Source organism: Melitaea cinxia, chromosome 17, assembly GCF_905220565.1.
Source record: "Melitaea cinxia chromosome 17, ilMelCinx1.1, whole genome shotgun sequence".
Lineage (NCBI taxonomy): Eukaryota > Metazoa > Arthropoda > Insecta > Lepidoptera > Nymphalidae > Melitaea > Melitaea cinxia.
This window is the reverse complement of record NC_059410.1, coordinates 11134267-11160700: the sequence shown is the minus strand read 5'-3', so window position 1 is coordinate 11160700 and position 26434 is coordinate 11134267. Positions and strand designations below refer to the sequence as shown.

Here is a 26434-nt window from a genome sequence, read left to right as displayed (position 1 = left end):
CAGCAGGGAGAATATGTTTGCATAATACCTTTAACCTTGTTAACCTTGTACAACTACACTACCATGTTCTTGCAAATAAACGATTATTATCATTATAATTAAATATAGCCAATTTTTAGTTCACGCAACTTTTTAAATATAGATTTCTATTGTTTAATATGATTGATTGATTGCATTTCCAGCTGTAAGATCCTACTGCTGGGATAACCTTCTTCAGTAGGATAATTTTTTTATCTTAATACCAAGTTGCTCCACTCCGGGTTTGCGGATATATTTTCTAACATATGACAACATAATAACAATCTGTGTGTCTACGGCAGTACAGAATATAGCCATCCCATCTCTTTCTGTGGGTGTCGTAAGAGGCGACTAAGGGATAACACAGTTCAACTATCACCTTGGAACCTATAAAGCCGATCGATGGCGGGATAACCAATCAACTGCTGGCTTTGGAATACACAGACTGGAGACGGGCAGCAGCATCCTCGGCGCTACAAAGTCAGCCCTGCGGTCATCAACCCGCCTGCCCAGTGTGGTGGTTATGGCCAATACACATAAGTTCATGCTATTTTTGGCGCGATTTTGTGGAGGCTTATGTCCAGCAGTGGACTGCGATAGCCGGGTGTGATAGTGAATAACAATCTAGACCGATCGCTTTGTGCCTTCGAGGCACGGTGAGAAGATCCGCAGGGAAAGTAAACCAGGCTGGAAACATATTTTTTCAAATATCCACCACGAACGGGAATCGAAATCGCGACCACCGATGTTTAGACGCCTATCATAAATAAAAAATAACTGTGTTTGCAGACAAACGAAAAAAAACCAGACTTCAATTACATCGACAAGTAATACAACGTAGATCGACGAAAAAATAGTCAAGTAAGTACGCGTTATCAAAGATTACTCAAAAAGTAGTTATCAGATCTCGATAAAATTTAAATGTGACGACCACACGATGAACATAAGCTTTTCATTAAATTAAAAATTATCAAAATCGAAACACCTAGTAAAAAGTTATTGCGGATAACTTTTTACTGAGTGTTTCGATAATCAGATCCTGTAAAAACGCATTATTAGATATAACTCGAAAAGTAATTGTTAGATCTCAAATAAATTTAAATGGGACCAATTGACACACACCACCTTTCGATTAAAAAAAAAATTTGTCGAAATCGGTCCACTCGGTCAAAAGTTCTGATGTAACATACATAAAAAAAAAATACAGTCCAATTGAGAACCTCCTCCTTTTTTGGAAGTCGGTTAAAAAATGAATAGCATAACTTTTGAACATTACATCCAGAAAAAATAAAGGTTCGTAAGTGTTAAACTCCAAAGAGGGGGTTGTATGAGGTTCAATGACCTGTACATTAATCTAGTGTTACTATTCAAAAGTTTTAACTCAAGCTTTCGAGTGTCAGACTATATTTAAAAATATTTTTTACATTTGTACCAGCTGTGCTTAGCTTATAGTTAAGAGCGTATGCTTACATTTAACCAGTTTTTCTGTGCCATGATTCAGTCAAGTTAAAGCAAAAAATTACAGAAGCCCATTTTCGTATATAATATTTGTTCTTTTATATAGTTTTACCCGCAATTATGTTAGTACTCGTATTTACTGCTCCAATTATATGCGTAAAATATTAAAATAGTTTTTTTATTTATTTATTTACGTGACATTCTATAAATATTCCTGTCATTGCGCACGAAATAATTACTACATTAAAGTGGCACAAGTGCTTTGCTTTGACGATAAAAGTATTTTATGAATTAATTATAAGAATTTTGACGTGCAGTTTTATATTTTGTTTTGGATAAGACAGTAAATTTTTACTTCTTTAAATATTAAAATTTAATTTCTATATCAAAAAGTATATACTTACTTATTTTTAACTAAGCAAAAGTAATGGGGCTGTGTAAAAATATAAATAAAACGCTGAAATTCATTCTTAAAATTATTCTTATGCAGCAAAATCATTATTCTTGCATCAATTATTTGGAGTTCATCATTTTTTATCAAATTATATACGAGGTTAGTTCTTTGTAAAAAGAACAATATCAAAATTAGCTTAAATATGTCTAGGCTTATAACATTAAGTTCAACAATGATCGTATGAAGAGTATTTCAATCGGGCATTTTTATAAAATGAAATTACAAATTACACATGTGATACATTGGCAAAACATTGAGAATTTATTAAAACGCCTGTACCTCTATGTAAATGTGGTATTATTTTTGTAATGTTTTAGTTTTTACTGAATATAAATACTAATTTACAAATCAAATACAAGCTCACTAATCATGTGAAACTACCCGTACGAAGTACACAATTTATAACAAAATACATCCTTATTTCCACAATAATTCTTATACGCATATTGAAATCAATGACATACTTCAAATAATAGTCGTATTGATAAAAAACCAACGTACTGATGTAGTAGGAATTAGTTTTCCTACGTGAAGACCAGTATTTTAAAAGTAATAATTACATTACGTACAAAAAATACAAATAACACGAACTGATGTAGATTGATTACTCAAGTGCGCAGAATAAAAGCGTTATAAAACGACGATATTGTAGTCATATCGATGGATATTTTGCTGTCACAATGTATAAACATCCATAGTGTATGGAACGATATATTCCTGAATATTTTTATTAGTCTTTTATTTTTGAGTGCTGTTACATAATCGTTCATAAGAATATAAAAATATATCCATGACACAACGCTTCGATTCTGGGCCGCTTCTATCAGAGCCCGAGTCCTTAAAGTAATTAAAGAGAGAAATGTGCATTTTTCCCTAAACCAGTTTCGATTTAACCAATTTTTACAAATAATATAAAATAAAATCAGTGCGCCATAAAGCTAATTTTTTAATTTTTCAGCTTAAAATACTGAATGTGTATGGTGGGTTCATTCTCTAAACTTTTTGTTTCATAAACTTAAGAAATATGTTTTCAGTTAAAGCAGTACATTCTTCATACTCGAAAATAGCTGAATCCATAGAAGCTAGAAATTGTTTGAAATTCTAAGCCTCGTTTCTGTAATTTTACAATTAATCTATCGACATAAACGTACTTTTTTTTGAAATATTTGCCTCCAATATCGTAATAAAATGATCAAAATTACGAAATACAAGCGCCTTATATTTTACCTACTGCATTTAAAATACTTAAATACTACATCTTTTTACTGTATCTGTCAGCAGGGTTTTATTTTTAATATTTATATCGTTATTAATCGCTGTTACCATTAAATTAGTAATAAACATTATAATAGCAATAAGTAAACATTCAATCAATTAAAAATCAGCATTATACAAACAGATTCCGATAATTAAGATTTAAAAAAAAAATTACTTACAATTTAATTAATCAACCATATTCTAACAGCAGAAAATTGTCTGCATTTTTTTTAAAGTTTAGACGTATATCCTTTACTGTTACACTAATATCAAAAACCAAGTCTTGTATTTCACACTCACGGTATCGCAACAGCACGAAATCAGCCTCGAGGTAATTTAGTCGTATCACACTATATAACTTAACTACACTGCACACTTCCATTTAACATTTTTTGATTCGTGCGTCGCGAAGGGGGCTCGGTCCCCCCTTTACCGCACTCAGTACGGAGAATAATAAGAGCCGCGCCTGAACAGTCTGCGAACAAGGCACGCTATTAGAGTTATGTCTGCAGTAAAACTACTTCAGGCTCGTACATTATTCTCATTATATATATGACTAACTAATATAATAAATTAAATGAATAGCTCAAAGAAGCTACCATGCAATTGAAGTGCAGAGGGATAGGTAGGATATAGCAGTGAAAATACAAATAATACTGTCCATCACAAACTTTATTTCATTCAATATTTTCTATATAAATATTTTTATTTCTCTTTTGCTCGACAATAAAGTGCCATTGAGTTGAAATTAAAATATCCGACTACTAACTACCAAATAAGAGATGTCACATGTGTGACTGTACTTTAAGTTGTACTTATGTACAACAGTTAAAACTTTGTAATCTTAATATGTATAACAAAAATACAAAAAAATAATAATATTGAAACTTAGTTATTATGTTACAGTGTCATCTCTTATAGCACAAAAGGATAACATTCTCAACAAACTACAGCAGGAGTACCTACAGATAAACCATAATCATCTGAAGTGATCACGTGTATGTGAAGTGTTTGTGCGCCAGCTCCAACCCAAAACAATATCTTTATTACCACCACAATAAGTTTTATAGTGATTGAATCAAAATGCTTTACAAAACAAAGTTTAAAATGCTTAAACATGCAATAAAGAATAATTGCAACAATTACAAATACTTATTGCAATCAGTAGCTATGACAAAATTAATACATTACTTTAAAACATAAAATTGGACAAAAAAAAAATATATTTTTCTATTGAAAGAACAATTTAATCAACTAGACGTTACTCAATTCAATCATCTATCGCATGCTAATATTTCACAACCTCGACTAGCTACAGCTGTGCTAAATAAAATACTCGATTCCAATCAAGAGCAGAGGCGCTGTGCACACGTAACAAATTTAGTACTGGCCACTTACACTTTTTAAAGTTTTTATTAACGAATTGCTAACCCAACAGACATTATATTGTCTTAACTGTCACACGCAAGAAATGTCATCATACGCGCGAGGTTAGTAATAATTTTTATGAAAAAAAATGTCTTAAATTTTCATTTCGTTAGAACCTTCTACAAAGTATTAGCAAACTTTAAAAAAAATGGATGATGGAAATCAGCATATTCGTACTCTAGTTATGTAACCAAAGAAATATTGATTCATTTATATACTAGGAACCCGTCCTGGCTTCGCACGAGTAAAATGCTGATAGTAAATATAAAATAAATATTTGCAATGTAAGCGCAAAAAATTCATTTATATACTAGGAACCCGTCCTGGCTTCGCACGAGTACAATGCTGATAGATAGTAAATATAAAATAAATATTTGCAATGTAAGCGTAAAAGTGTTTATTTACATCACATTGGAAACCTCTAAAACTATCAGCGTTCCTATACTATATTATGCATGGATTATACATATAAACCTTCCTCTGGAATCACTCTATTTACTAAATAAAACAGCATCAAAATCCGTTGCGTAGTTTAAAAAGATCTAAGCGGGAAAGACAGCGGGAAGCGACTTTGTTTTATACCATGTAAGGATGTTGCAATGTACAAAGTCTACTTTAGAGTCATTTATGTTATGTATAGTTAGAAAATAAAATAAGTCCTTGACGATTGCCAGTGAAATCAGAATCGTCTGCTCAGCGCCAAAGGTAGGGTAAGTCCGTATAAAAAAGTAGAGCATTGGAGTGGAGCGGTGTGACAGTTAGTATGGGTTGTACCTGCCGCGGCGCACGGGCCGGTAGCCGCCGGAGAAGTAGGGCGAGAACCCGCCTCGGAAAGAGCGACCGCGGCCTCGACCCCGAGGCGGTCTGTTCGTTGTCGACAGACCCGGCTTGTTCGTACGCTTCGGCATCACCTTAAATATTACAATACAAGTTATATGACTGCTTCTATGAGACTTCTGAGAAAGAAATTTGCTCTTATCCAGTCTTAGACAAGCCACGGAATAAATCGTTTAAATAACCAATGAATAAACCAAATGATAGTGCAAACAATGTCTGTGTTTGTACATAGCTATTTTATCTTTTTTCTTTTAAGGAATTTGTATTTATATTATACTATATATATATTACATTATACCCGCCCCGGCTTCGCACGGCTGCAATGCTGATACTAAATATACTACAGAATGTCTTTATTTAGTGTGAAGCTAGCTTATAGCATGGTTATTAACATAATGACAACAACATTCAAATATGTGTCGTTAGATTACAAGTTGTTACAGAATGCGTTGAAGAAGTAAGGGTTCACTGCTTGTTCCCCGTAGGTGATAGCTTGATAATTTGTAGCCTATATGTTGACCCGACTTCTTAATAATATTCATGCCAAATTTGAAGTAAATCAGTAGTAAAAGTAGCCTAAGTTACTCCTTATTAGATCAGCTAGCTGCCAGTGAAAGTCCTGTCAAAATCGGTCCAGCTGCTTCAGAGACTAGCCGGAACGGACAGACAGACCAAAATTGAAAAAAAAAAAAATATATTTTGGTTATATGCACCGTGTATACATCCATAAGCATTTAGTAAAAAGTGGTTATTTTAATATTACAAACAGACACTCCAAATTTAATTATTTGTATACATGTATAGATGAAATTTACCTTAATTTGACGTCCTCTGAATAAAGATTCATCCATAGCCATTGCAGTTTGTACACTATCTTTATCTCCAAACTCAATGTACGCAAAACCTTTAGGATGCCCATCAAACTTATTGCATAATATTGTAACCCTAGAAACAAATAATATTCAATTATAGAATAAGATGTTGGTATGTAAACAAATCGGCTGCCCAATTACAAAACACAGTAAGGGACAGATTTTTCGAAATCGAGTTTTTAGCATTTTTCGTTCCAATGGAGTCGTGTGAACATGATTCGATTGATATATTCCAATATGTTAATTTTTGTGGCATAAATTGCATTTGCATTTTTATTTAATTGAAAAATTTAAAACAAAGTAACTCTCAAAACAATTTTAAAAATCTAGTAACTCACATATATTTTGCTTTTAATTTTTTTCATGTATATCAGATAAACTTAGTAAGTACATTTTTTTTTAAATTCGACAAATTTAAACCGCTGCTTTGCTCAAAACAATTTTTAAATTCTGCATATATTTTCCTGCTTTGAATGAGAGACGGATGTCAATAGAAAAAATTGAATTAGAAAAACACAGATTTTGTATTAATTTGTTTCTTATTTTCTTATAATTATTGAATTGTTATAAGTTATTAATTACTAGATGTTTTTATTAAATATAATTCAAAATTGTAAAACAAAGACATATGTATATATGTATATATATATATATGTTTTTTTTTTTTATGTTCCGACAACTTATAACCTAGTAAGTTGTCATTCTAATCTATTACAATAACCAACAGTTAATTCGTCATTAAAAATACAATTTAGTACAGCTAAAAGGAAATAGGTTTCATAGATTTCCTGAAAAATTTAATTTTTTTCCTTACTGTGTTTTGAAATTAAGCATCCGAAATGTGCAGTGATAAAATAAGTGGTAAAATCTTCTAAGATAATTATGATGAATAATATAAAACCTTGATAAGAATAAGAGAATAGAAAATATAACAATAAAATAATAAAGTTCTTTATAATATTATATTATATAAATAAAAAACACTAAAATTCTAGATGACCACACCAAATTGAACAATTTTTTATTGTGTTCATTCTTGTTAAGATAAGAAAAATTTAAAAACCAGCAATAAATTTACTAAAAAATAATACCAGTACGCAGTGTAGCAAGCACATTAGATAATGTAATATAAAGAATAATGTACCTATTGATAGATCCACAGCCATGAAAGTGCTGCTCTAACTCCTCAGCTGTAGCTCCGTAGTCTACGTTACCGATGTAGACTGATCTGTTGTCTGCTTCTATTTTCTCCTCTATTGACATATTGAGTGGACTTGCTGTAAATGAATTTAAAAAATCATTAAAATTATATCAAACACAACAAATATCATAGTTAAGTGAACTTGTAATATTACTATTCAGTATTTAACAAATTCATAGATGGAGTAATAAAACCGATCACAGTACAAAACACTAATCTGAATGTTTTTTATAAAAATAATTCACATTATATCAAAACAACCATAAATTTATGATACGATTGATTGTACAGTTCAACTTTAAATAGAATTTACTGTGCTGTATTCCTCAAATTATACTAAAGCTTTATGATATTTTACAACCCTGTTCAATAATAACATATCTTAAATCATTGATACATTAAATAATTTATTAGTCAATAATTATTTGTGTATTTTAACTAATTAGTTAATGCACATTTAATAACACTTTCTTTGAAATTTACAATTAGTATCTAATGACACAAATTAACATTGTTCATTACAATACAATGTGTTTTAAATGATTATTATTTAATGTAAATCCTTTTTAAGGCCTCTGCCTCGAATTTTGCGGGCATCGGAGCGGCGGCGGTGGCTGCGCCGGAGCGGCCGGATCTTATACGTAAAATCAAATGGACCGGCCCTCGATAAATAACAAAGGCGCGGGGGCAGGCAACGAGCGTTGCAATCCAGTCAAGCGGTGACCGCCTGCGCGTCAACAATGTTGTACAATTTATATTTCTTAAATTATTATAATTATATTTCTTATATTATTTATTCCAGACTCTAAATCACCCTTGATAGCTTCAAGAATATAGTCAAAAGTTTCTACACTCATTTTGGTGTAGTCGTAGAATTTGTCGGGACATTTTCTTTGTTTTTCATAATTTCGATATGATTCGCCTTTTATTTTCCTTGCCCTATTGTAGGGATTCACTTCTTCTTTTGCCCACGATAAATCGAGCATTAGGAACAATCAAAAAGATATTGTCGCCGTTGTTCAGATATTTTTGGTCACGAATAAAAACATATATCTTGACGACACAACCACGAACACAACACTACGCCGCTATAGTGCCACGCGACCTACCCACTGGTTTCGACAACGGGCCTGTGTTGCCCGCCACGCTCCCGCGCCGCCGCTCCGCTACCCGCAAGATTCGAGGCAGAGGCCTAAGTGTTGTGCAATAAAGTATATTCTATTCTAAACTTTAATGTATTATATCTATAATTTTTACTTTTTTATCTATGTATAATATACACCTATCTTTTAAAGTACTTAGTTAATAGGAATTAATTTAATAAGTATTATAATTTAAATATTCCAATATTATTTTCATTATAAGGTTTTGAGCTGTGCCCTAAATATATCAAAACAAAATTTACAAAACGAAACAAAAATAACAAAATCAAATACAATTAGGAAACAAACTATTTAGAAGTTAATTTAATTAAATTACATTACATTTTGATAAATGGTAAATGGTGCACTGTAGAAAATTTTAAGACAATCATATGACACATTATATAGTAATAATATTTTAGTTAAATAGATCATTTTTATAATATATTCAAAATGCACAATACAATTGATTTATAGAATTACATATTGTTTTTAATCATTCTTATTTTGGATTAATCATACAAACTTAATTTGTATGCTGATAACGATTTTAAGAAACTTTCATCAATAAGGGGTACAATTAATAAGTTAGGGTTAAGTTTTGTGTAAGACTTTGGTATTTAAGAGATGTAGAAGTACCAAAATTGGTATTAAGAAAATTGATAACATGTAAAACAGACTGCGAGCTGCGCCAAGCTGTTTTGCCAGTATGACATAAAAAATTATAACAATGCAAATCATCATCATCATCATCATCATTACAGCCTATACAGTCCACTGCTGGACATAGGCCTCCACAAGTTTACGTCAAAAATAACGTGAACTCATGTGTCAATGCAAATAATATTAAAAATTACCTTAATATACAAAAGTAAATAAATTTAAAAAACTAATTTTAGCAAGACAATCTATTTTTTATACACCTCCGGTGGCAAACAAGCGTACGGCTTATCTAATAGTAAGCGATTACCATAGCTTATATATGCCTGCTACACCAGAAGCATCACAAGCGGGTTCTCGTCCCTACCCCTGACCATCCCCAGGAGCTCTGGTCACCTAAATCACCACAGGAACACAACACTGCTTGAAAGCACTATTATTTATATGTGACCTTCTGTAAGGTTGAGATACTACCCTAAACGGGCTGTTCAAGACTTAGAGTAGGATGTAATCCTGCTGTGCCTTGCCTCAGTTATCAATCACAGCAAAACTTAAAAGATATTGTACAAAGAAACTTATGGCAATTTAAAGTTATTGGCAGCAAATTATCAATATTATGGGCTTTCAAGCTACCGCAGGTGAAACCACACAGAACAGTATATTCAATCAAAGTAATTAGTCCAATTTGTGTAATTAATAGTTTAAAATATAGATGGGACATACTGTGAGTTTATAATATAAATTAACTTACTGAGTCCCGGTGGGCTTCCCAAACTCATTTGTTTATCAACTTCTGTGTGCATTTGCTTTAGTTTCTCAGCCTCTTCCTCCATTTCCCTCACCCTGGCCTTAATTGCGGCCAGGTCTGGTACATCTGTACCTGATGCTTCATCTCCCTGTAATAACAGAGAAGAACAGAAACTTTTGTTTGATATGAACTGATTGTTTAGTATAACATCATAATAATTAAGCGGTCAACAAAATTATAAATAAAAAGTTTCGATAACTGTCCACGTCCTTAATAGCTTTCAATTTAGTTACGTTTGGCATAACAAAATGATATTTTCTTGTTCCGTAAATACTTAACGGTACGAAATGTTTGAAATATATATTACAGGTTGTTTTACATAAAATTATAAATAAACTTACGCCCAGGCTGTTGTCGGTCATATTTACTGAACCGTTGGTTCCGTCTAGATGATTGTTGTCAATAGAGTCTAAATAATCATCATTATCTGCCATATCTGCTCACTCGTTCGTTAATAAAACTATTATTATAATATTTAAATTAAACACCACACTGAAACCACCTGTAAATATTTACGTTTCGATAAATAAACACAAATACATTTAATTCCAATTATCAAATATTTCTGAGGAAGCTGTCTGACGTACCGGTAACCAATATAATATCCGATTGACCTAATTACAAAATATTATCACCATTATCTTTTGCCAAAGGTCTTTAGGCTTTTTAGCTTTTATAATGGCATAATCGTATTGTCACTATCGTTATGTTTGCAGATTTCTTTATCGAAAAATAAAATTATAACGCCAAAGCGTAACCGATATATAACTATATGTCATTACATCAGCTGTGTTACCATATTTCATTTAACGAGTCTACTGCTTGTGGAGATTAAAAACTACTAAATTCTACCAAAAGGGAACGAGAAAATCGTAGACAGAGTAAACTAACTCTGTCTACGGAGAAAATACTAAAAATCTATTACATGTTTTCGCTGTTGTGTTACCATAAGATGATGATAAACCAATAAGATGAACAAAGAAAACATCATAAATCAATCAAAGATAAATAAATGTTTATTACATAATATTAAAATCTACAAAAATATTGGTATTTTTAAATTGTGATCGAGTTATGATCGGTTCTTTATGTTGGGTAACATTGTCATAAAGTTGTTTTGAGTCTATTAATTCGATTTGAAAGCCTTACTTGTCTTTCACTCGGAACTGATAACTCGGAACTTAATTAACTTAAATTGTTATAATAATAGTGAAAAATCACAGAAATTGTAAAATCTATTAAAAAGTAACAGAAATTACATGTGGAAAGCTATAAAATAAATTACTTTATTCAATTTCGTTGATTATTATTGATAATACGATAATATAAGTAATGAGAAAACCATTTTCTATTTTTTTTATAGTGTTTATTTATATAGTGGCTGTGTGGCTACGGCACTAAAGAATTTAGCCACCCCCTCTCTTCCCGTGGGTGTCGTAAGAGGCGACTAAGGGATAACAAGGTTCCACAACCACCTTGGAACTTAAGAAGCCGACAGATGGCGGGATAACCATCCAACTGCTGGCTTTGAAATACACAGGCCGAAGACGGGCAGCAGCGTCTCCGGTGCAACAAAGCCAGTACTGCGGTCACCAACCCGCCTTCCCAGCGTGGTGACTATGGGCAAAACACATGAGTTCACGTTATTTTTGGCGTAAACTTGTGGAGGCCTATGTCCAGCAGTGGACTATATAGGCTGTCATGATTTATATAGAAATTTGTATCGGCAGCGAACGATATAATAATAACGTTAAATATTGTTGTTTTAAAACTGTATGTATTAACTTTAATTTAATTTTTTTTTTCTCCCGGCTAAACACCCAATACCCTGAAAAATTGTTCTCCCGATAATAGGGTCTTTCGATCTGGCAACCTTAGTCCTGCCCGTCGTTGTGGCGGGCGTGATTTCATCTATCGTTTCAAGGCCATGCACCGATACCAATTGAGTGAGTAAATAAAGATCCGTATCCGTATTCGCGAATCTTGACACTAAATATCCGTATGCGTATCCGTATCCGCGGATACTGTTAGCCGCATTTTTTGACACAGCAATCCAATTTCAAATAAGTGTATTAAACAGTTTCTAGTTCATTAAAAAAAAATTGTTTTTGGAGTACTATCAAATTAAAAATATTTTAATTAATATTAATTGTAAATAGAATATATCGGGTGTATTTGAAACGCTTGAAATGATTTATATCTAATAATATACTTTTTATATACTATATAATGCATATAACCATTTATCTCAGAAACGTTTTTTTAAGAACATTTTAGGACTTGTGTATTTTGCTGTGCACTCTCGTTGACCGCGAGACGCGCGACTAACGGGCGGTGGCGTAGCGAAAAGTACAGAACCACTTACCTTTTTACATTCTTCGGGTTCGAATGAGATGGCATTCAAATTGTACTCCATTCCTATGGATGCAAATCTGGGCTCGTCTATGGGTCTCTTCGTGAAGTTGGGGTATCAAAGACATTCTCTACACATTCTTCTCACAACGTTACCAATTATTTCAAAACACGATTATTTTAAAGCATTATCTTCAAATATCTGTTTCATTATTTTTCCCAAACCTATTATACCAAAAAGTTATGAAAAGAGGCAAGAAAAAAAATTCTTTTCGCGTTTTTTTTTTTACTTGTATCATGTCAGGTCATGCCAACACTATCATACCTCTTCGTTATTTCAAGCGTTCCAAATACATCCGGTATAATCTATAATTATAATTATTAATATATATAAAAGCGAAAGGTCACTCACTCATCACGAAATCTCCGAAACTATAACACCTACAAACTTGAAATTTGGCAGGTAGGTTCCTTATAAGACGTAGGCATCCGCTAAGAACGGATTTTACGAAACTCGACCCCTAAGGGGGTAAAACGGGGGTTGGAAGTTTGTATGAAAGTCCTATGTTTTTGAAGTAAGAGACTTGAAATTTAAAATGTAAGCTCTATAGATGGTGAAAAGGTGTCCAAATAATGAATCTTTAGAAATTAACTCCCTTTTGGGGTTAAAACAGGGGATGGTAGGCTGACTCACTCATCGCGAAATCTCCGAAACTATAATAGCTACATACTTGAAATTTGGCAGGAAGACTCCTTATAGGGCGTAGACATTCGCTAAGAACGGATTTTATGAAACTTGATACCTAAAGGGGTAAAGAGGGGGTTGGAAGTTTGTATGAAAGACGCTATGTTTTTGAAGTAGAAGACTTGAAATTTAAAATGTATGCTCTATAGATGGTGAGGAGGTGTCCAAATAATGCATCGTTATCCATATATATAAAAGAGAAAGGTCACTGACTCACTCATCAGGAGAACTCAAAACCGCTGGATGGTCTATCCGTCCAGGTTGGACAAAGATAAAGTTTGGCAGGGATGTAGATTATAGTTAGCAGACGTCCGCTAAGAACGGATTTTACGATATTCCATCGCTAAGGGGGTTTAATTGGGGTTGATAGTTTGTATGAAACATATACAGCCTGAAAATAAAACCAAAAATGTGGTGTATAGAGAGGTTTTATAAAAATAACTATTAAATTATACTAAATTGTGCCTTTTAAAAAGTTACTCAGTTTGATAAGCATTTCAAGTGACTGAAATAAAAAAATAATTTGCGTTAAACATCTTAATAGTAATACATATCTTCATAACCACGAGGACGTAATCGCGGGCAATAGTTAGTGTATTATAAACAAAGTCCCCAAAAGTGTATGCGATCGATTCGCTCAAAATTTACTGAACGGATTTTCATGCGGTTTCACCATTGTAGAGAGGGCTCCACCATTGGCAAGAGGAAGGTTTACGGAACGGCTAAGCCGATTTTGATGAGAGTTTCACTGGAAGTTTACCGGCAAAACTTTGTAACACTCTAATTTCAACGCGGGCGAAGCCGCGGGCACAGCTAGTATAGTATAAGAAAGGAGTTTTCCATTAAAAATAATATGTTTTTCATTACTCAACTTATATCAACTTTGTGTTTAAGTTAATGTACAGAGGTTAGGTAGGGTAAAATTTAGGAGTTTTTTAAATTAATGTATTTAATATAACAATGGCAAATTTATCTGTCTTTGCACGATCAAAAATTTCCTGTTTAACTTTCAGCTCGTACTGAACATTATTTTTTAACACAATCTAATATGGTTAATTTTTGCAATTCTTCCATTGTTCTTGTTACCAATCTAAACTAATTATAGAACTTTATAATTTTGTGATTAAACTGGAGGTATTGCTTAAAAGATGTTTGGCAGTTGGCACTCAAGTGGTTTTCACTGATCACGTGATCAAAGTACTGCGATTACCTTACCTCGAAAATGCCAGTGCTCACAGTAGGCAATTTATGACGTCATATATTTCCCTAGGGTACTGCGACAGTATACTGGCAGTCCACAACACAATTTTTCTAAGTATAAGCAAGTTATTTTACTCTTTGGATAGCACTGTGCAGTGTGTGGTGTTCGCAGTGCATATCGGAACATACCCTATGTCACCCTATGTTGTGAAGTAATAAAAATATTCTTTCATTCAACATAAATAACGCTTGTCGCTTGCCATGTAAAATAAATAATAGGTTATAGTTATGTTATATGAGTATTTATGAATAATAAGTTATTTTATCCGTTATCTAAAAACAACTAATAAACACGGCTACTCACGGCCCAGGCTCACCATTGAAATTCGGCTTATTTTCATGACCTTTATATAAGACCGTGCAAGAAATAATTGACAACTGATAGATTGTTGTGGGTTCGGTGTTGAATTTGTTTACCATTAGGGTTAATCCAAAAGAAATTATAGATTTATAACTGTTATCTGGTTTTATTGGGATTGGTTTATAAATCGCTCGAAACTCTTTACTTCGGATACAAAATGCCGCTGACTGCTGATGTAGCAGCACAGCAAGTGCAGGTAAAACGTGTTGATATATTAAGTTTAAAAAAGGCTAAACTAAATTATGTTCTAAAGCACGTAAAGTTGAGTAAGGATTTAAACAGTCTCTATCGACTTGTTTTAAACCCAAAGTACAATATTTTCGTTTAAATAATAGCATGATAAATATGATAGGTATGATTTTGACAAGCCCGGTGGCGCATTTTGCCTTGCTCTCTGTTCCGCGGGTTGCGTGTTTGATTCCCGCCTGAATCTGGGTGTAATATTTTTCATATGTATTATCATAAATATATATATATATTATATATATATATATGTAATAGTCGGCTGTTACCTATAATACAAGCATTAAGTTACCATAGGAATAGGTGACCGTGTGTGTGTGTGTGTTATATGATATTTATTTATTTATATGGTTTACTTGTAAAAAAAGTGTCTAATGAACTATATGTGAAAATGAAAATGGTTGTATGAATTTAGATAAACCACAGTAACAAATATCTGCAATTGAATGAATGGAGAAGTACCTCAAATATAGTAATACACACACTTCAGCCTATCGCAGTCCACTGCTGGACATAGGCCTCCCCAAGTTCGCGCCACACATCCCGGTCTTCCGCAATCCTCATCCAGCCTACACCGGCAATCTTACGTAGATCGTCGGTCCAACGGGCCGGAGGACGTCCCACACTACGTTTGCCAAGACGCGGTCTCCACTCTAGGACCCGTCTACTCCAACGGCCATCGGTCCTGCGACACAGATGACCAGCCCACTGCCACTTCAACTTGCTAATTCTGTGGGCTATGTCGGTTACTTTCGTTCTCTCGCGGATAGTCTCATTTCTAATCCTGTCTTTGAGAGAGACCCCAAGCATAGCCCGTTCCATTGCACGTTGAGCGACTTTAAACTTGTGGACCAGTCCCTTGGTCAGTGTCCACGTCTCGGCTCCGTATGTTAACACAGGCAGGACGCATTGCTCGAAAACTTTTGTCTTCAAGCATTGCGGAATCTTCGAAGTGAAGACTCGACGGAGTCTGCCAAACGCCGCCCAGCCCAACCGAATCCTCCTATCGGCCTCCTTCTCGAAGTTGTTGCGGCCTAGTTGGATAGTATGGCCTAGGTAAATATAATCCTGAACAACTTCGAGAAGGGTACCATCGACCGATACCGGTATCGGTATGACTTGGTTGTTAAACAATATAGTAATAATGCGTAGCCAAATAATACAGAATTCATGTAGTGTGGTCTTCTTGTGACATATAGTAACTAGAGCTACTAAAAGGAGATTTTTTTTCCTCAAACGCTTAAACTATTTAATCCTGTAGTTTTTCAACTTCAATAACCAAACCTGATTGATAACAGTTACCTTTTCCTTGGAAAACTCTACACACTTAGCTTTAACCAACACTAAATACAAGACATGTATTCTATAATATTACAATATGAAAGTATTTACTCATTTAATTGGGCTAGATATAATTACTTATATTTATATTTTTATAGGATATATATATTATATATTTTTACAGGATAGTAATGCACTGCTTTGTGAAGTCATGGTAGTAAGATGTAAATAAGTATAAATTGGAAAAATTTACTTATTTATACATCATCATCTTCACTTCAGTCCATGAAAGTGTTAATGAAGACATGAAATACAACACACAAGTCAAGCATATATATGCTATCTTCTGTCTATAATACCTTATGAATTTATTTTTAGGAGAGATTAAGATCATTGCATAGGCTAATATATGACATAGAAGCAGAGAGAGGTCGCAATGAGCAATGTATTGAGTCAATATTGAGAGCAGAGAAAGCAACTGAAAGCACTTCATCTGCTGAAGATTCTTCGAGTTCCTCACAACAGGTAATTGTTATGTACTTAAAATAAATCTATATACCTTAATAGTATTTAAATATAATTGAGGTAGGGGCAGAAAATATCCTCTCAAGTTGCATTGTGTTCCTGTGGTGAGTGTCAGCTCTGGAGATCCCCTATTGCAGGTGTCCATAGAATAAAGTGGCCGTTTACCATCAGGTTGACTGTATGTTTATTTGCCATTTTTAATATAAAAAATGGCAAACTATATATAACTAAAAAATTAAAGATAAATTTGTCATTTTAATGTTTGTTTCAGCAAATACAGCTTAAGAATTTATACAAGACGGGACTCACAGCTGCTGAACAAGAAGAGAGAGTTCTCCGTGCTGCTTTGTCACGTATTTATGAAATACGTGCCATCAAAAATGAAAGACGAATTCAGGTTATAATAAAATTTTGTTTTCATATAAATTATCGACAACATAATTATTGCATAGTTTACTAACATTTCCAAGTAAAGGATTAAAATCTAATTTTCTCTTTTTCTAAAATTATATTCCAAACAGTCCAGAAGTTTTAAAAATTACATTGTAGTTTAAAATAATATGTTATACGCCGAGTTGCACGAAACAAAATTAAAATTTAAGTAGTGATTCAACTAATTTAATCGCAAGAATTGTATGAAATTATTGTGCAAGTCAGCGTTAATGTATAAATTTTAAATACAGCTACCCCAAATGTGCAACATTAAATTGGATATTCTGCTTAATCAAAGCAGAGATCTATTCTAGAACTAAACTTTTAAATGTAATGCCAAATATCATAACATATCAGATTACGGAAAATCTGGAGAACAGTTAAATAGTTTTAATTTTTTTATTATTAGGCTCGTCATGCAGGTAATAAAGAAACAATTGGTTGTGGAGCTCTCATGAAAATGTTACTGAGTGCTGCTCAGACTCTGCCCCTACACGTCGGTAGAGTAGGAGAACGCGCGCCCCCGTTGTGTGGAGCCATCCCTGCTGACCCAGGACACATTGCCAGGCCTGGGGATGCTGTTGCTGCTTTAGTTAGAGTGTCTGAGAAAGAGGAGAATTGGATTCTGGCAGAGGTATGTTATTGATTTGTATTATATAGGTATTAGAATTGTGGACTTATCACTCCCGAGCGTCATCACCGCGATGCTCGGTAACGATGAGTCCTGGAAGGCGATGGTCTCCTTCTGCGAGACAGTAATGTCCCAGAAGTGACAGGAGGCCGCCGACGAGGCCTACCGAGGCCTCCCTCCTCAGACCGAATGGGGATGCGTAGGAGGAGCTACTTAATGCGCCTGTAGTAACACCCCTGTCAGAGGCTGAAGTGAACACCCCCGTGCCCGTGCCAAGTCGGGATAGGAACCCGGTCCTGCTAGACACGGCGCCTCTCTTTTAAACAAGGGAGAAGTGGCTGAGCTCAAATCTCTCTTAAACGAATTTATGCAAACATAGGCTGTATAGATTTTTAAAGATTCATTTGTTTGACTCGATTATCAATTTAAGTCTTCTTCCTTTTACTTCAACGTTTCATAGTACATTAAATTATTCCAAAAGTTGCCACAAGTGCTGTGTGGCTACGGCACTAAAGAATTTAGCCACCCCCTCTCTTCCCGTGGGTGTCGTAAGAGGCGACTAAGGGATAACAAGGTTCCACAACCACCTTGGAACTTAAGAAGCCGACCGATGGCGGGATAACCATCCAACTGCTGGCTTTGAAATACACAGGCCGAAGACGGGCAGCAGCGTCTTCGGTGCGACAAAGCCAGTACTGCGGTCACCAACCCGCCTGCCAAGCGTGGTGACTATGGGCAAAACACATGAGTTCACGTTATTTTTGGCGTAAACTTGTGGAGGCCTATGTCCAGCAGTGGACTGTATAGGCTGTAATGAAAAGTTGCCACACTGTGGCGAAGCGAGTTGTAGTTGGTTCACTCCCCGAACGCCCGAACGCCAGGTGGTGAGCTGGCTGCCCGCGCAGGGCAAGTACGAGGTGGACGACATCGACGAGGAGCAGAAGAACCGGCACGTGCTGAGCAAGCGGCGCGTGGTGCCGCTGCCGCTCATGCGCGCCGAGCCGCGCTCGGGCGAGGCGGCGCTGTTCCCCAAGGGCGCCGTGGTCATGGCGCTGTACCCGCAGACCACGTGCTTCTACCGCGCCGTCGTCAACCGCCTGCCCGCCACCGCCGCCGACCCCTACGAGGTGCTCTTCGAGGTCGGTGCGAGGGCCGTCTGTCCCATTCCCGCTTTTATTATAATTGTCGGCGCGGATATTTAGCACAAACCTTCGACCTAATTCAACGTTTTATTGATACTTAATAAATACTAAAAATTTTTAGATTAATATTTTGAAATTCTCGATATTCCGGCGATGGTGCAGGTGCCATGGGTGACTCAAGAAAGAGTATTAAATACTTTGATTTTTTTTCGCACTGCCTGCATGATCATCAAAGCGATCCCCAATCTGTCACCGACTACTAAATGTACGCCAATGCCTATATTAAAGAAAAACTGTTTACTATTTCGTCTGAATTGTAAATTGTTTTGTTCTGAATTTTTGGCAGATTCGAGACCACATCTCATTCATATTATAATTTATTAAGATAATCAGTTATATAAGTTTTAACAATAAAACTTCGCATATTAACCTAGTTTTAACATTTAGGTATATTTATTAATCTAGAGAACTATCGCAAGTCGTCAAAAATTTAAGATATGCCGAAATGATAACTAAATTAAACAGTAAAACATCCTTAAAAAGAAGTCTTTAAAATGTTTGCTATAACGATGAGTATCAAGTTGTGTTTGATTCACAGGATTCATCATACGCGGATGGGTATTCACCGGCAGAACGCGTCGCACAACGTTACGTTATTGCCATTAAGGAGGGAAAGGTTAGTTTTGAAATATTTATATTAGTCTATAATAAAATAATAATGATTTGAGAAGACTTAAGATTTGACTTAAGATATAGATTTTTTATTAACCTTTTGAACGCTAAAGTGACCTATACTTGACAAGCATTTGCGAGCCCTGTGCGCCAACGACGTCTATAGGCGACAAACCCGGCCCTCGATATCGCGACTGTCTCTACGTACAGTATCGAAACTGAATTTTTTTTATTTTTTCGATATTTTTTTTATTTACTACTTTTTATGTATATTTTCATAGAAAAAAGAGAAAAAGCTATAAAATACATATAAAACCACATTTTTCATGAGTTTATACTCAATATCGATCAAGAAATCATTCAGCGTAAAAAATCGAATGTTTAATTTCGGTGCTACACGCCGTTACAAGGAGTTTGCGAGCAGGACGAAACTACCGCTTTCTTTCGTCTTTTTCCGTCGCGTTTCTACCGTCTTTGTTTAATTCAAAATCGTTTAAGAATATAATTATTTTTCTTACCTAATAGTTCATTTAATCTATCAGTTCAGTTAATTTACAGGCCAAGTATCGAAACGTGTAAAATACTTTGACTTACTGTATCGAAAGTGACACTTCCGATAATTTACTAAGTAATATATACATATATGTACAACGTAAAATGTCGAAAGAGTCACATTCGATAAACTTTGATAAAATTATTCCGAAGTAAATAATCGAAATTCTTCGTGCTCCGCGTCCGTACTGTACTTACGCGAAAAATGATCCGATGAAGCTAACTAATATAATCGGTGCGGTCGAGTTTAAAAGAAATATTTACATGCTTTAAATATTAAGGTTGGCACTAACCTCTAAATAAATAGTAGGCATATTTAGGTAAGTACTTTAGATTTTTAAAAATATTGAACTATTATTACTCGCTTTTTAGTTATTAATTATCTAATAAGAAAAATTACAAATTGGAAGTCGGTTATTTTTTAAAAAAATATCTTTTCATTCATATATCGATTCGATTCGAAATCGATATACAGCGTACGGCACAGTACGTCTCTAAGGAAGTTTCAAAACCGTAGGTTAGCTGCACCGTAGTCGTCCAGTTGTGACAGTGACGTCATGACGATAGAGAATAGTGTTGTGCTTTACTACTTTTTTGTAATGTTTTGTTTTTTATTTATGCTATTGTAAGTATATATAACGAGTGCAAGATAACGCAACAAAAATATTGAAAGAATAAACTTTCCTAAATTATATAAGTAGTCATTTATTGCATAAAAATCAACAAAAACAAGTCACTGTGTGGTACTCGATAACGACTTGGCAACACTATTCTCTTCGTAGGTATTTTCGTTTAATTTATGCCTTGGCGTACAGGACACGGGAATGGGTTTGAGGCGTGGCGCTCAAAAGGTTAAAACTATGTCAAATTGTTGTTTTGAGGTCTAACCATATTAATGTTGCGATGTTTGTTATACATTTTTAAATACCCCTCAGTCCCTTATTCCCTTTTATAATAAGTGTTGAGGTTTTAGACTAGGTACATGACTGACTACCGTGATGAGCAGTGTTGCCAACTTTATTTTTACCAACCCACCAAATGAAGCCCTGTAAACCACCAGAAACCACTAAAACTTATTGGCGTCTCAAACCACCAGAATTCCACTAAAAAAATCAAAGACAACGGCTACCTACCTAAATATAATTTGAAAATACAACAACAACAACGTAATTATTATCATGAAATAAAATAATAATTATTTGAGTTACAGGAAACAATAATTAATGTAACTACAGAAATAATAATTGTGTTTGCTCGCAAACGAAAAAAAAACCGACTTCAATTACATCGACAAGTAATACAACGTAGATCGACGAAAAAATAGATAAGCAACTACGCGTTATCAAAGATTACTCAAAAAGTAGTTATCAGATCTCGATAAAATTTATATGTAACCACATGATAAACATCAGCTTTCGATTAAATTAAAAATTATCAAAATCGGTACACCCAGTAAAAAGTTATTGCGGATTTTCGAGAGTTTCCCTCGATTTCTCTAGGATCCCATCATCAGATCCTGGTTTCCTTATCACGGTACCAAACTAGGGATATCCTTTTTCCAACAAAAAAAGAATTAGCAAAATCGGTCCATCCAGTAGAAAGTTACGCGGTATAATACAACGTAGGTCGACGAAAAAAGCGTCAAGTAAAAACGCATTATTAGATATAACTCGAAAAGTAGTTGTTAGATCTCAAATAAATTTAAATGGGACCAATTGGCACACAAAACCTTTCGATTAAAACAAAATTTGTCGAAATCGGTCTACCCGGTCAAAAGTTCTGATGTAACATACATAAAAAAAAAAAAATACAGTCGAATTGAGAACCTCCTCCTTTTTTGGAAGTCGGTTAAAAAAGGAAACAATTAGGTAAGTAGTACATAACTACTAAAGGAGATCGTCTTTTGATGAATCAGCTTCATCTGCAATTTGTAATAGAATTACTTTCTGCTTTAGTAACAAAAAAGTAATATAAACAGATAAAAAAGTAATTTTAATTACATGCTCCGACTCATGCTTAAATAAATTTTGTTAAATTGATTCCAGAAAAAAATTTTATAAGAAGCAAATTATAGAGAATTTAATTATTAATAACATTGCTCTCTTTAACAAACTTGATAAAGTTAATAGTTTTTAAGATAAATGATAAATAATGATTCAGGACACAGAGAGGCTGGTGCAGCGAATACTTGTGAGAGCGCGAAATTAACAATTAAAAAACAAGTATACACAATGAAATTTTTTTAAAATCTCTATTAAAAGTAACATTAATTATTGTATAAAGAATTTTTTAAAAATATATTTTTTATATTTTAGTTTTTTCTTTTATTTATTTTTCATCACCAAATTTAACGCCACCCAAACCGCGCCCGAAAGCTAGTTAGTATTAAACATTCGAAAACGAAATTTTCGTTCGATAATTAATATCCACTCGCACAGGTCTTGCCTCTGACACACAGGTTCTAATTTAAGGGAGGTTAAATTTTTGTTACTTCTGACTCTACCTTAATTCTAGTGCTGCGGGAAGTATACTCATGATCCGTTCTGCAACTTTTACGCGTTATTTTCGGACAAATTTACATAAAAACGATCTTTACTGCAAGATCAAAATACGATACGAACTGACCTTTAACAACTGACAAATATACACTTTTAAACAAAATAAAGCGTCAGACATAATATTCTAATAAAACTAGTAACATTGTGTGCTAGAATATAGGTATAGAAATTCGAAAAATACCCAAAACCGAATCGGAGCAACCCACTGTCCACGTGGTCTTGGTCTGCCTTACCCCTAGAGTATTTTTTTTAAGCCGGTGGCGCGGAGAGAGGGCAGCCCTCGGAAGGGCTGCACTTCCCGCAGCGCCGGAGCCAAGCGTTATTCTAACCTCAAAGGTGATAGGTTAATTTTTTCCGATTTAAAAATTGAACCTCAAAACTTTAACCACGATATCTCTGTAACAACGTCACGTAACCAACAATCTCGAAACTTTTGGGTGTACTGTGGCTTGAGCATTATCAAATACTATTTAAAACTATTTCAAAAATAATTTTACAGCGCTAAACAGTTTAAAAACAAATTAAAGCAAGATTCAAAAGTTAGTATTATTTACAGATTAGAGAACGATAGCGAACCAATAGACAACTTTACTGTTCACTGAACTGACTGACGACTGAGTAAATAAATAACAACTTGGTTTTTCGAATCAAATCAAACTTAACCAATAGTTGAACATATAAAGTTTATGTTCAATCAAGAAATTCATAAACAATTTTTGGGGAATTCTCAACAGCCGACAGGCTTGAATTCGTTCGGTGTTGCCTACACAACAAAATATACCATTTTTGCCTGTTGTGTGTGCCTGTAAAAAAAATCCTAGAAAAATACTAGATCATTCTTTAGTGGTAAGCTATGAAGCTTACCACTAACTGGAACAAACCTAAACCACTAAAAAATCCACTAGCCACTAAAAGCAATTTTTTCCCGCCAAAAGGGGTGTCTAAACCACCAGATCTAGTGGAAAATCCACTAAGTTGGCAACACTGGTGATGAGACCTTGACATGACATGACACTATGAGACATGACCCCGAGACCATGATATGACAGCGGCCTCGTTCCACTAAGCGACCGCAACGCTTATTCTATCGTTCCACCTAAATCTCGTGGTCGTCGCGCTCGGCCTCATAGATGACTTCACTGTTCGCGACTACATCGCGCCCATTTCGCCCATAAAATATAGGTGGGTCAGAGTCGGCTTTCATCAAAACCTGGCGGGAATTTTAAGAAAACAACAGTCAATGTCAAATTGTGAATGTTATCTCTCTTTAGATTCTGTAAAAAAAAACGCAACGATAAATTCCCGGCAATCCATTTCGAATTAAGTGTTACTCAAATCCATGCGAAATATTCACTCACAACCCCTACAGCTGCACGTTACCATACCATACTGCCATATTGCTAGCACACAGCTGACACCTGACAGCGCCCAAATATGCGTTCCGCTTATAAAATTCGTCCAAAACGCCCGCGGCGTGTTTTACGTTATTGGAACGGTAATTTTAGCTGTGTTCGATGTCCTTGTGAGCCTTAGGTGAAACGCGCGCGACCATGACGTTCCATGATGCCACTGACTAGCAGTGGGCGTTATTTAACGTAATCGGTTTCAGTAACTAGTTACGAAGCTAATAACCATATACGTAGTTTCGCCGATACGAATGTAACGATTATTTTACGTACGCAGTTTTTTGCGTACGCAGTTTTATCAAAAACTTGACACAACGACCGGCGCATAAGCGTTTTGCCTAATAACGTAACACGGTAACAGGTTACTAATATTAATCATTACAATACGCAGATACGCTTACGCGTAGGATAAAAAGAGATGGCTATAAGTACTATAGATGCATCTTTGTTTTCGAATATGCTCATGGGATTTTGTACGCAATTGACTATGAGCTTAAGTTTATTTTAATACGCACAGTTTTTTTAAAGAAATTTTAATTTCGGTCGTGTTTCTTTTTAAATATTTTCGAATTTACTATTTAGCATTAAGTTAAGACAGTTGACGAGTGATTAATTATTAACGATTAATGTTATTGTCTCGTGTTGAAGTATATACTAAAATAGTATGGGTTTTTTGTTGTATTTTTAATTATATGTATGTATGTATTTCGAAAAATAATTAAAAACTGTACATAAAATCAAATGAACTTCTAAATACGCCTGCATCGATTATTATGTCTATACAAAAATCAAAAAGTAATTTAAATAACATGTTTTGCAGCCAGTCGTAAGCCTGGATAAAATATGAAGGGAAGTTAATTTAATTATACTATCCATCAATATTAACGTACGTAACGGCATTCGTATATGTTACAAGTTATAACATATAACTACTTCATAACCATAATACAAACAAAAGTAATATAACGTCGCCGTCCCGTACTGATACTGTATACAAAAATTACTAGTTACGAAAAATAAGCAGTTTCGAAACTAGTTACGCGTATCCACGAAACAACGTATAACCGATAACACATAAAAGACGTTACGACCCACGACTACCACTGACAGTCGTGTTTTTCTATGAATTTTTGATTGTCTTTCACAGGGTCGAGGCACCTGACACTCGCGCTCGGCCCCGCCGTCCGCGCGCTCGTCGCCGCTGTCCACCGACTCGCTGCACTGAGCACTGCAGCTTCGGGGACACCCCGCACTAGTGGCGCCAGCATCACGAGGCAATATTGCGAGCTTCGATATTTATCTTAAAATAACTAAATAAAAACAAAATGAAAAAGAACATTTATATAACAACCTTTTTTTTTAAGTAATAATTGCGAATTTCGCTATTATTTATAATTCGATGAGCCTACGATGTTGCATTTTTGTAATATATATACGACTGTATACTTTTGTTAATTCTAATTTACTACGATTTAATTGGTCAAGGAATATATATATATATATATATATATATATATCTTGTTTTTTTGGAATTGTCCTAATTGGTAAACAAACCGCTGTCAATCGTAATTCACGTTTTTTCCGCATTTATCACTCACTTTCACAAAATATTAGCTTACGGACATTTGTAAAACTCCATTTACTATTTATTTCACTAAAAACAAATATCAATTTATCATTTTAAACACATAAAAACTACAAAATACGAATTCCGAGAGTACAGATAACTAATATTTTCGAATATGACATTTCAATATCTTTTTTTATAAGGCAAATAGGGATGTGGTCATAATATTTTTAGAAGTGAATGAGTATAAGTGAATGAACAGCATGAGCGATAAAATAGGCCATGTTCTTTAACTATATTTTAAAATTTCACGAATTATAACTTGTTAAATAATATTACAGTAAAGCGATTTGTTATTTATTTGTATTTTGTTATTAATTGTTTTTTTTTCTTCTTTTTTTTATGTTGAGCGCACAAAAAAAATGCTTACAAAATATTGCAAATGTCAATCATTTATGGTAAAGTGTTCATTGTAAAGGTTTTATTTTATATTATGAATATTTCTGAATATCAATTTCATCCTGAACATTTTTAATGCTATCCCATATAATATTAAAGTATACCACATAGCA

General features: G+C 34.3%; 2 protein-coding genes across 2 annotated transcripts; one reads left to right on the top strand and one right to left on the bottom strand.

Annotated features, from left to right (window-relative positions):
* Positions 1-1939: 1939 nt before the first annotated feature.
* LOC123661944 (polyadenylate-binding protein 2-B) lies at positions 1940-10584 on the bottom strand. Its single transcript, XM_045596879.1, has 6 exons — positions 10477-10584; positions 10079-10223; positions 7469-7601; positions 6268-6397; positions 5390-5526; positions 1940-3662 (listed from the first exon to the last, which is right to left on the bottom strand). Exons 1-6 carry the CDS (start codon positions 10567-10569, stop codon positions 3626-3628), a joined length of 675 nt encoding a protein of 224 aa, XP_045452835.1. The 5' UTR covers positions 10570-10584; the 3' UTR covers positions 1940-3625.
* Positions 10585-15010: 4426 nt separating this feature from the next.
* LOC123661943 (SAGA-associated factor 29) lies at positions 15011-25756 on the top strand. Its single transcript, XM_045596877.1, has 7 exons — positions 15011-15049; positions 16756-16864; positions 17181-17299; positions 17744-17968; positions 18847-19104; positions 19706-19783; positions 25443-25756. Exons 1-7 carry the CDS (start codon positions 15011-15013, stop codon positions 25455-25457), a joined length of 843 nt encoding a protein of 280 aa, XP_045452833.1. The 3' UTR covers positions 25458-25756.
* The last annotated feature ends 678 nt before the right edge of the window (positions 25757-26434 follow it).